This window comes from Macrotis lagotis, chromosome 1 (genome assembly GCF_037893015.1).
Source record: "Macrotis lagotis isolate mMagLag1 chromosome 1, bilby.v1.9.chrom.fasta, whole genome shotgun sequence".
Classification (NCBI taxonomy): Eukaryota; Metazoa; Chordata; class Mammalia; order Peramelemorphia; family Peramelidae; genus Macrotis; species Macrotis lagotis.
Genome location: NC_133658.1, coordinates 462999695 through 463012656, shown reverse-complemented (window position 1 = coordinate 463012656; position 12962 = coordinate 462999695). Strand labels below are relative to the sequence as shown.

Genomic DNA, 12962 nt, shown 5'->3' with positions numbered 1-12962 from the left:
TCCCACTTAATAAAATATTTCATGGCTCATATCCAAACATCATTCTTTCCATGGAATCATTACTTAGCTTCCCTGAGTCTCAGTTGACTCATCTGAAAAATAAAGGTTCCTTCTAGTGTTAGACTTTTATCTTAGTTTGCTTAATCTACAGTGATAGAATTCCCTCTATAGAGATACACACTCAAACGATTTTGGGGTCATTTCCATGATTTGTGTACAAAATTAGTAATATCACATCTACTTTATGAAAAGTCTATTCTTTTAATGTATTCTAAGGATCAATAGTTATTACTTAAGTATATAATTAAATCAAAATTTGTTTTCCATATGTCATGCATTCTAAAATCATTTTCTTTGTTTTATAATGTTCAAATGCATTTAAAAGTGACCTAAGCTCCTACAGGACATAACTACCAACATTGTTAAATTTTAACTTATCAAACTTTTAGAGCCAGAAGGAATCTTAAAGGAATCATTTACCCCTAATTCTATAGATCTAAAGTCATGTAGCTAAATAGAAGTACAGTCATTATTAGAATCTAGATCTGCTGTCTCTCACCCCGGTTCTCTTCTAGCATGGAACAAATCTTGAAATCAAAAGGATCAATTTTCAATTCCCCTTCTACAAACATCATTTATGTAAAAGGAAAACATGTTTCTCAAACATGACTTTAATGATGACAAATTAGAACAGTTTTATTGAATTTGCATAAATTAGATAAACTAAAGTACTTTTAGTATCCTCCATCAATCAATAATATTTATTCAGTGCCTTTTAGCTACCAGACACTATGCTAAGGATGACACAAAGAATAAAGCACAAAAGTCCCTTCCTTGGAGGAGTTCACATTCTAACACAAATGTCTATATATATATATATATATATATATATATATATATATATATATATATATACATATATATATATATGTATATATATATACATATATATATATATATATATATATATATATATATATATATATAAAGAATCTATAGTGGATAGAGTGCCAGTGCTGGAGTTAGCAAGTCCTAAGTTCAAATCTGAGTTGAGATACTAGTTGTGTGACCCTGGTTAAGTCACTTAACACTTGAGCCTCAGTTTTCTCATCAATAAAATGAGTGAAGAAGGAAATGGAAAACCATTCCCATACCCTTGTCAAGAAAAATCCAAAAAGGGTCACAAAATGTCAGACACAAATGAAAAACCAAACAAACACAAAAGGAATACAAGGGAACTTGAGAAGAGAGAGCTCTAGGAACTGAGGGAATCAGAAAGGCTTTGTGTAGAAGGGGGCATTTGAGTAGAGTCTTGAAGAAAACCAGGGATCCTAAAAGGCAGAGATGGGACAGAAAAGTATGGCAGGCATAGATAGAAGGATAACAGGCCTTAGAAAGCCCTTAGGATTTCAGGAGGCAGTATCTTAGGACAAGCTTGGATATGAGAAATGGGTAAAATAACAAGTACCTCAACATGACTGTACCAGAGAGTAAGTAGAAGGGAAGAGAAACAAGAGGGAAAAGGAGTTTCATATACAAAACAAGGGAGTTTATATTTGACCCTAAGACAATAAGGAACCACTTGGAATTAACTGAATCAGTGGGAAAGGTGTAGGAACCTACCCCATACTAACTTGCAAGCATAAGGATAGCTTTTGACATATCCATGGGTCAGAATAGAATCTATGGAACAAATATGTATAACAACTCAAGATAAAGTCATAAAGTCTCTATTTCAAAAAGACTTGATGACCAAACACCTAGTCATGTATTTCCTCACTCTTTTTCAGTCTTCATGTTGTACAAATAGCAGATCAAATGGCATCTGTCATAGTATTTGTATTCAAGGATTTGAATTATTACATCTGTGACTCAAGAGACCTTATTAAGCTTTATAGAAACAGATTAGCAACAGTTAGTGTCAATTAATCCTTAAAACAATATGATTTAACTAATACTGAAATTTCAATATGACCATGAAATCTAATATTTCCTCTAATCCATCATGACAAAGAAGGATAAAGCAATACTGTCTGACTTGTAAAGCAGAGTGCAAAAAATGAACTTGACCATATTATTAAAAGTGATCACTAACATAAAATCAAATGGATTCCAATTCTTTGAGAGTAATTACTAAAGGTGGCTCTTGATTTTCTATTAAAAATATTTTGGACGAGTATAAGTTAAAATTAATGAAAACTTAATTTCCTTAAAAATATTTTATTTCATAAAAGAAAATATTCACTAATGTTTTAGAGTACTGCATTAAAGTGTTTCAAATTTATACAAATTTGTTACCAACAGTTATAAAAGACAATTGAGTATCCAGGGTTTTGGGTGTTTTTTAAAGAATTTTTCTTCATATTTCTTGTTAAATAAGTTTTAAAGCTTGTTTAGTCTTCTACTAGTTTAATAAATACTGAATATGTCATAGTTACACTCTTGTAAAGTCTCACTGCAGTGGCAAATGGTTCTATTTAAATATGCCCACTTAACATTAAGCTGTTACAATTATTCAACACTTCTCATTAGGGTTAAAGTAAACAAGGTTTTCTGTGGATGCCCAATTTGTTCTTCAATTCTTGTGTCCAATATCTATCGCCCACTGATATCACGAGATGTCTGTCTCTTAACATAGTTTGTATAAGACACAAAAGAAACATGTAGTAGCTTAATTCCCCCTTGCCCAACATATTCTCTTCATCAAAGATTTCAATTTTTTCTTCATTCATAACTTAAAATAAACTAGCAATTTCTAAACAGATTTGTTCATGAATTATGTGCCCTTCAAGTGCCCAATTATGATTTCTACCTTTGTATAAGTTTTTGGGGACTTGGCAGGTATGTCCACATCCATTCGAGCAACATTTCTTCACCCCAGAGCATTCATTGTCGATTTCACAACTTTCCACACAGGCAGCTGCAAAACCACTGGCCTTCTCAGGTGCTGGACAATCACCTTGCTTCACTGATAGAATGTATTTGAGGAACTCACAGCTAGTTAGACATTCGTAGTTCTTCTTGGGGAAAAGAGGCTACAAAAAGGAGGAAAGGAAAATGCAATCTTCAGTTAAAAAAAAAAGGTTTTACAAGACCTCTGGAAGGAACATTTCCTAAAACTTTTCTTGAGGACTCTTTTAAAAGAATGCAAACCCAACTCTCAATCCATTACACCACAAACCTACTTAAAAAATGATGACAAGCAAAATACTACTAAAAGAGGCACCATGGTTTGGGGCTCTGTCTTACTTGTCCCTAAGTTACTTTGTTCATACATACATATATATATATATATATATATATATATATATATATATATATATATATATATATATACTTCAAGGCTTCATAATTGATGATTGCTTAAGTTAAATCATTCACAAATTTGAAAAGGGTTATTTAATCACTGTTCTATAAAATACTAAATTATTTTTCTGTTGTTGGCAAGCCACCCAAAATATTTTACAAGTTGTCAACGCAGAAAATTATTCACAATGGCTAGGCGGTTCTATTTGAGTGATTCTTTTGATCACACAAAAGGAAAATAATACTTATAATTATATAAATAATTATTAACTGACACAGAATGTTTTAAGATTTGTGACATCCTTTACTGATATCTCATTTTATCCTAACCCCAATACTGAGAGATAGATGCTATTATTAAATCAATTTTTACAAATAAGGAAACTGAGATAGACACAGGTTACAACTTGCCTAGGATCACAAAGTAGTGATTGAAACTTGTCCTGAACACAAATCTTACTGACTCTTGATTCTGCTCTCTAGTCAAAATAATATTTATTATAATTATTATTAACTGGCATTTATATAATGCTTTAATATTTGGAACATCCTTTACTAATAACTCATTTTATCCTAACCACAACACTGAGAGTTAGATATTATTATTATTATTATTATTATATCAATTTTTACATATAAGGAAACTGAGACAGACACAGGGTTGCAGCCTGCATAGGATCACAAAGTTATGATTGAGACTTGTCTTGAACACAAATCTTACTGACACGATTCTGCCCTCTAGCCACTGTACTATCTAGTTATATTTGTACTAATGCTAACTCATATAAGAAAGATAATTTAGAAGATTTCACAAACATTATCTGAAACCAAGCTATATGTTTTATTACCTAAAGAATTTATTGCGAAAATATCATTTCTGTTTTAAGTACAAGTATTTTAAGGATCATCTATAATACAGTCAATGTAGCACTAATAAAACCACTCCCATATATTTTGTTTTACACTAGGCTACCTCAATAAGAGAAAACTTTTTGTTAACCATATTGCACAATTTTCTAAATGGTCAGATGAGTGACTCTTATCAGTTATTCTTAAAGGAGATGAGTAATTCAAATCTGACTTTCAAATATAAATACTTTCAAATCTGAAAATAATTGAACAACTGTTTTGGGAAACCTAGGTATAAGTCTTAGAGTATGCTTGTGAATAGCTCACAAAGATCTAAACCCTATTTTGTTATTTCATTTAATTTAGTATTATGCTCAAAATGTAAGACTATTAGATTCCTTGAAGCTTAAATAGCCTATTATATAAAAATTTCTAACAATTTACTTACATTCCCAGTAATTTATAGTATAATGGTTGATAAGTTCACATTGGGGAAAAAAGGACTGCTTTATAATGGCAGTTGTTGTTTATATGCTTCAATGGAATTAATGAGTCAAAATAATAGCAGAAATAATAACAGAAATGCAAATAGCAACAATATTCACCAAAATAAGCAGCATCAAAAATGGATTACAAATCCAAATGCATTAGAGTTCTAACTCAAATTATAAGGGATAAATAACACTTGACAATATCCTAATATTATTGGATTCAACTAAAATTATTTCTTTTCAAATTAACAGCTTAGTTAGAGGCAGGGGGACATGGGAGAAGAAGGGCCATGATCTACATTTTGAAACCACAAATTTGCAGCTAGTTGATTAGGAAACTTTATAGCTCCTTCAGGCATAATCTGTCCTCAAGGCTTTCCTCTCTATTTCACAGCTCATTTTTCCGATTAGCTCTAAATGTGCTGCTCTTTATTACTGCCTATTGAAGTTCTAAATTTAGATTTAATCCAAAATTTCTCATCAAAGAAGAATTTTAGAAGAACTCAATGGTAGAAAATTTCTAAACCTGCCCTTTTAAACAAAAGAGATATATTACTCATATTAAAAGAAAGTTCTCAAACATTGAATTCACTTATTCTGACCCTATGGCCTAAAATTTCTAAGTATGAAAATTGGAATGTGTTTACTGATTGTTGACTTAGAAACTACCATAATTAGTTCTGTGTTATAATGAAACTAATTAAACTCACAAGCTTCTTTACATATCACAAGTTTTTACACACAGAAAGTAAAACATGTGATAAAGACATCAAATAATAGAGCATGCCCTTTATTACCCATGCTAATAGAAGGTAATGGTTTTTCAGAATAGAAAAACATAAGAAATTTATATACACTTTTAGTGTCACACACAAACACACATGCATACAAATAACTGATTTTCAATTTGATTGCAATCTGGTATTAAGAGACAAATATTTCAGGCAAATCTGGAGTCATTAAGCTTAGAAAGAAAAGATGGGACTTGATTAGTTATTCTGGGTTTCAGTCTATGAGTGTCCAAGCTTGACTTTGCAAGCAGTTAATTTCAAGGAAACCATGAGGGCAAAGGTAGTGACATAATATAAATTTTACATCTCACTTAGGACTAGCACAGTGCTTTGTATACATTAAGTATTTTAAAAAGTTGAATGAAATTGGACTATTTCTTATGGTAGAAAGATTAGTATTATTCCTTTAAGATTTCTGTTAGTTCATTTTAAATTAATTTTCTTTTTTAATTTTTTTTTCTTTTTATTTTAAGGCAATGGGGTTAAGTGACTTGCCCAAAGTCACACAGCTAGGCAATTATTAAGTGTCTGAGGTCGGATTTGAACTCAGGTCCTCCTGACTCTTGGGCTAGTACTCTATTCACTGTGCCACCTAGTTCCCTCTAAATTAATTTTCTTAAAGTAGAAAGCAGAATTATATTCCTAGTAAAATTAACTGTTTGTTACAGTGTATAGAGAGTATAGAACACTGGACCTGGAGTCAGGAAACTTATATTCAGATTCAGCCTAAGACACTCACTAACTGTTATCCTGGACAAGTCATTTAACCCTGTTCATTTCAATTTACTCATCTGTAAAATGAAATGGAGAAAGAAATATAAACCACTCAATATCTTTGTCAAGAAAACCTCCAACTAGGGTCATAAAAAGTTGGACCCTGCTGAACAACAACAACAAAGAATAAATGAATTGGCATTTAATCTTTGTGAACTTCAGTTTTTTCATTTGTATAATCAATGAGCTGGACAGATAGTAAAAACTAACTTTGATCATCTGGATCTCTATGATCCCTTTATTCCTAAATTTTATGATGCAACCTCAATACTATATTTTTATCATTGCTGCTTTAACAACAATAAAGATTTGTCACATGAAAGAGAGATTAGATGCTTACTACTTGGTCATAAAGCATAGAACTATTATAAAGAATGTGAGTTTCAGGGGAATCAGAATTAGATTTAAGTTTTAAGCACAATCCTCTTTAACAAATTAGTTGAGTCCCAAAGTGGAATGGGTTATGGCAAAAAGAGGAGTGTTCTGTCAAGGATAAATTGACCTGGGTGATTTGTAATGTCCCTTTCATCACTGAGATTGTACAACAAAATTATAATAGCTCAGTGTTAACAGAATAATTTTTCTTTCCATTCCCCATTGATTTTCTTCCTATGCCCTCCTAAACTTTGAGAAGCTACTAAGGCACTTTATACATGATACATGTTTCCTATAAATAGCACTGAAAGGTGTATATGTCTTAGGGGATGCTTAAGTACGAATAGGAGTGGAACAGATGGGCAGTAGAGAAATTTGGCCTGGACACTAATTGGGTTAGTACAAATCTTTCTTTTTCCATATAATTTACATGAAATGACAGTTATATAGTTGAAAGTGTGTTATAAAATATAGACCTCTCATACCTTGAGAAGGTATGAATATTTATTGAGAGCCCCTGAAATACCCATTGCACTAGACAAGGAAAATTTAGGGAAAATATTTCTCTTTCACAAAGCATTTTAAAGTTTCAAAAAATATCTTCCTTACAAAGAATCTGAAGAAGGACAGAACAGAGATATTATAATCTGAAATAATATTATATTACTATTATTGAGAAAACTAAGGTTCATAGCAGAGTTAGAAATTATTATATCATGATTACATTCTTCATAAATGAGAGTCAACTCTGGAACTCAGATATGAGAAACCACCACCTACAACCCAGGTTTTCTGATCTCAAAACAACAGTTAAAATCTAAGTTTTCTCAATTCTAGCAAAATGGTTATTTACAAAATTACCAATGATAAATGAACTTTAATTACAATAGTTATTATATAGTTGCCATACAGATGATAAAATTAGACATATATCTAACCTAATAAAGTAAATTAAATATGCAAACAGTCATAGGTCCACAGAATTTTTAGTAATAAAAGCTAGAGAAAGCAAAAGTTCTTTCAGTAACTGGAATTAAATAAGGTATTTACATAATTGAAATATAAATTTTAATCTATTTTCTTCTCATTTTCCAATTATTATTACACATAATAAAGCTTTTTAATGCTTTTGGAAACCAATTACAAACTGCAACCAATTTTATTAGATTTTATTTGAAATCAGTATTTTTAAATCAACCATTGTAGAATTTGGGGGGAAAATAAAGAGGAAATTAAACAAAAAAATTTTAAAAATCACATTACTACTGAATAAATATATTTAGGACTCACCATTCTAAGTTAGTACTCTCTACATTTTTTTGATTATGCTACATTATGATGGGAAAATTAATAAACATGTATTCCCAATATAGTAATATGTTTCTTATTTTAAAGTTTTATATATAGACTATCATACTAATAATGATATACAAAAAACTTATGCAAAAGTAGAAATCAAAAATGAAAAATATGAAGATGAAATAGCATTTAATCCTAGAGTCAACAGGGAGTCATTGTAGATTTATGAGTATGAGAGTATTAGGGTCAGAGATGCAAAAATATCAGGATCTTCTAATAAAGACGACAGCCTATACAGGGATTAGACATCCCAGCTCTTACATATTTACTCAGCAAAACACTGACATTCTTACTTGCCTAAATAATGGTCAAAAAAATACGAGAAAGCATAGTAAGACTCTTCTACCCCAGAATTTCATATAAGATCATTCAGAAGCTCCAGGACATGAGAAAAAAAGTGCTAGCAGCAAAGTAAAAACCAAAGAAGATTCAAAGGTATACCAAAGAAAAGGGAAGTTTATAAAACTTTTTTATTATAGATGCAACTTTAGAGGATCCCACAAGGGAAATTTCACAATGTTCAGTAAACCCTCAAATGAGGATCATGAAAGCTCCCAGAATGGTAGCAGAAAGTGATAATTGCTGCCAGTAAACTCCTGGTCCTGAAGTTCTAAGATCATTGACTATTCTAAGATGCCAGAGAGAGCCCTGAAGATCCACAGTACTATATCTCAAAAATCCATGGGTTATAATCCTGGGGAATGGAGGTCAGTACAGGTACAAAAACCCAAGAAAAGAGCACATACCCAATCCAAAGTTAATCACCCAAATCAAAAAAACAAAAAATGCAATGAGGGGAAAAGAATGGCTCTGAAATAAAGTCCTATTCAGGAAATAGGATCACCAAGATGCACAAATTAGAAAAAAACAACCAAAACTCATGCTTAGTATTAAAAATTGGTACAGACCTAGAGATTTCCCCAAAGTTGAAATAACTACAAGTACAAACAGAGACTTGACATAGAAAAATAGAATTTTTACAAGAAAATATGTATATGTAAAATAAATCAAGAGATTATAAAAAAGAAATAAAGCTTTTGAGGAAAGAATTATAGGGAGCATAAATGGATTAAAGAGAATTTTAATTACCAAAGTTATTATATAATTGCCATATAGATGATAAAATTAGGCATATATTTAGCCTAATAAATTAAATTAAATGTACAAATAGTCATAGGTCCACAAAATTTTTAGTAATAAAAGCTAGAGAAAACAAAAATCCTTTCAATCCAAGTAATGAAAACTAGAAAAGAGCAAATAAAATTCAATCAATTGGGTACAAGATTTAGACATAAAGAGTGACACCACAGATAAATTAATAGATCAAGAAATTATCTACCAAATCTTTGTAAAGGGGATAAATTTATGACCAAACAAGAATTAGAGCACATTAAAAGCTGCAAAATGAATGATTTTGACTATATTGAAATAAAAAGTTTTTGTACTAACAAAATCAATACTTCTAAAATTAGAAGAAAAACAGAAATCTGGGAAACAATCTTCACAACTAGAAGTTCTACTAAAGGTCTCATTTCTAAAATATATAGAGAATTTCATCAGATTTATAAGTTTACAAGTCATTCCCCAATTGATAGATTTTCAAAGGATATGAACAGTTTTCAAATGAAGAAATTAAACCTATATATAATCATATGAAAAAATGTTCTAAATCATTATTGAGTAGAGAAATGCAAGTTAAAATAACAATGAGGTATCAGCTCATACCTATCAGATTGGCCAAGATAAGAAAAAGGGGAAATGATCAATGTTGTAGAGGTTGAAGGAGGATTGGGAGCTTGAATGGATCTAGCCTTTCTGGGGAGCAAAATGGAAATACACCCAAAGAGAAATAAAACAGTTTATTTCCTTTGACCCAGCAATTCCAATTCTAGGTCTATATCCAGAAGAAATTATATTGAAAAAAGGAAACATCCTACATGTTCCAAAATATTCATAGCTGCTCTTTTTGCAGTGGCTAAGAATTGGAAATTGAAGGGATGGCCATCTAATGGGGAATTGCTAAACAAGTTATAGTACATGCATACTATAAAATATTATTGTTCTATAAGAAACCAAAAATGGTCAGACTCTAGAGAATCATGGAATGACTTACAGGATCTGATGTTAAGCAAAGGGAGGAGAACTAAGAGAACAATGTACAACAACATTGTGAGATGAACAACCTTAATGGAAGCAGCTCCTCTCAGCAATTCAGAAAGCTAGGACAACTGTAGTAGACTGGTTATGGACAATATTATCCCCATCCAGAGGAAGAAAAAGAAAAAATCAAAACAAAACAAAAACCCTTCAGAATTTTATTAACACTTTATAAAAATTATCTATGTATTCCTGTCCCTTAATCCTACTTCCTCATACCAAAAATAACCAATCTGTAAACATGTTTAACAAAAATATGTTATGTACAATGCTAACCTTACTGTTTGCCACTGAGGGGAGTAGGATAGAAAGGGAGGGTGGAAGGAAATTTTGTAACTTAAAAATATGCATGTGCATATAGATGAAAATAAAGAAAGAAAAAAAATTTAAGAACTTCTTATACCACATTCAAGAAATATTTGAATTTTATTAAATAATTGAAGAAATAGAAGGAAATGAAAGCTGATACTAAAAATAAATTATTTTGAATCAAAGGAAAGATAATTTAAGAATCACTGGATTCTATCTGAAAAAAACAAATTTCAAAACATAAATGAAAACTGCTCAAATCTATAGAGAATAATGGAAAGATAGAAAGAATTCACTAATCATCTCCTAGGAAAAAACCTCAATAGGAAAAGTACAGAAATATGGCCAAAATCCAGAACTTCAATGTCAAAGGGGGAAAAAAATATCCTGCAGGTAACCAGAAAAATAAGTAATTCTACTACTCAAAAAGCTACATTCAGGACCACATGAGATCTGGCAGCTTCTATAAAAAGTGAGGAAAAAAAACCTTGGAATACAATGTTCCAGAGATAGAAGATAGAGGTTTAACCTGAAGGCTAAGTTTAATCCAACTGGTGTTGGGAGGAAAGGGAGGTAATGATAGGTCTCTAAAGGACTATAAGATTTTTCAATTATCTGATGGAAAAACCATTCATGAGTAGGAACTCTGAAATACAGAAATGATAGTCTAGAAAAATCTAGAAATGTCAAGCAATTGGAAGGGCTTTTTAATATAGTGCTAAAATTATGAGCAAAAAGAAACAAATGTTACTTCCAAACCTGAATGTTTTCTTTTTTTTTCTTTATTAAAAAGATTGAGTTTTACAATTTTCTCCCAATCTTGCTTCCCTCCCCCACCCCCACCCCACAGATAGCAGTCTTTACTTTGATTCCATGTTGTACCTTGATCCAAATTGAGTGTGATGAGAGAGAAATCATATCCTTAAAGAGAACAGAATTCACAGAGGTAACCAGATCAGACAATAAGGTATCTGGTTTTTTTTTTCCAAATCAAAGGGAATAGTCCTTGTACTTTGTTCAAACTCCACAGCTCCTTATCTGGATACAGATGGCACTCTCCTTTGCGGACAGCCCAAAATTGTTCCCAATTGTTGCACTGATGGAATGAGCAAGTCCTTCAAGGTTGAACATCACTCCCATGTTGCTGTTAGGGTGTACAGTGTTTTTCTGGTTCTGCTCATCTCACTCAGCATCAGTTCATGCAAATCCCTCCAGGTTTCCCTGAAATCCTGTCCCTCCTGGTTTCTAATAGAACAATAGTGTTCCATGATATACATATACCACAGTTTGCTAAGCCATTCCCCAATTGAAGGACATTTACTGGATTTCTAATTCTTTGCCACCACAAACAAGGATGCTATAAATATTTTTGTACAAGTAATGTTTTTACCCTTTTACCTCATCTCTTCAGGGTATAGACCCAGTAGTGGTATTGCTGGGTCAAAGGGTATGCACATTTTTGTTGCCCTTTGGGCATAGTTCCAAATAGCTTTCCAGAAGGGTTGGATGAGTTCACAGCTCCACCAACAGTGTAATAGTGTCCCAGATTTCCCACATCCCTTCCAACAATGATCATTTTCCTTCCTGGTCATACTGGCCAATCTGAGAGGTGTGAGGTGGTACCTCAGAGAAGCTTTAATTTTCATTTCTCTAATAATTAATGATTTAGAGCATTTTTTCATATGGCTATGGATTGCTTTGATCTCCTCATCTGTAAATTGTCTTTGCATATCCTTTGACATTTGTCAATTGGGGAATGGCTTTTTGTTTTATAAATATGACTCAGTTCTCTGTATATTTTAGAAATGAGTCCTTTGTCAGAATCATTAATTGTAAAGATTGTTTCCCAATTTACTACTTTTCTTTTGATCTTGATTACATTGATTTTATCTGTACAAAAGCTTTTTAATTTAATGTAATCGAAATCATCTAATTGGTTTTTAGTGATGTTCCCCAACTCTTCCTTAGTCATAAACTGTTCCCCTTTCCATAGATCTGACAGGTAGATTAGTCCTTGATGTCCTAATTTGCTTATAGTATTATTTTTTAAGTCTATGTCCTGTAACCATTTGGATCTTATCTTGGTAAAGGGTGTGAGGTGTTGGTCTAATCTAAGTTTCTTCTATACTAACTTCCAATTATCCCAGCAGTTTTTATCAAAGAGGGAGTTTTTATCCCAGTGGCTGGACTCTTTGGGTTTATCAAACAGCAGATTACTATACTCCTCTCCTGCTTTTACACCTAGTGCATTCCACTGGTCCACCACTCTATTTCTTAGCCAATACCAAACAGTTTTGATGACTGATGCTTTATAATATAATTTTAGATCAGGTAGTGCTAAGCCACCTTCGTTTGTATTTTTTTTCATTAAGCTCCTGGCAATTCTTGACTTTTTATTTCTCCATGTCAGTTTAATTACAATTTTTTCTAAATCACTAAAGTAATTTTTTGGAATTTAGATTGGTAGGGCACTAAACAGATAGTTTAGTTTTCGTAGAATTGTCATTTTTATTATATTAGCTCTCCCTATCCATAAGCAGTTGATATTTGC

The 12962-nt window shown here is 31.7% G+C and overlaps 1 protein-coding gene across 4 annotated transcripts in view; it reads right to left on the bottom strand.

Annotated features, from left to right (window-relative positions):
- The window catches only part of ANOS1 (anosmin 1), a 246491-nt gene that overhangs the window by 70694 nt on the left and 162835 nt on the right, over positions 1-12962 (bottom strand). For all 4 annotated transcript variants that reach the window (XM_074213594.1, XM_074213597.1, XM_074213595.1 and 1 more), the window contains one exon: positions 2813-3035. In XM_074213594.1, coding sequence (XP_074069695.1) covers positions 2813-3035 — 223 coding nt within the window. The remainder of the gene's footprint in view (positions 1-2812; positions 3036-12962) is intronic.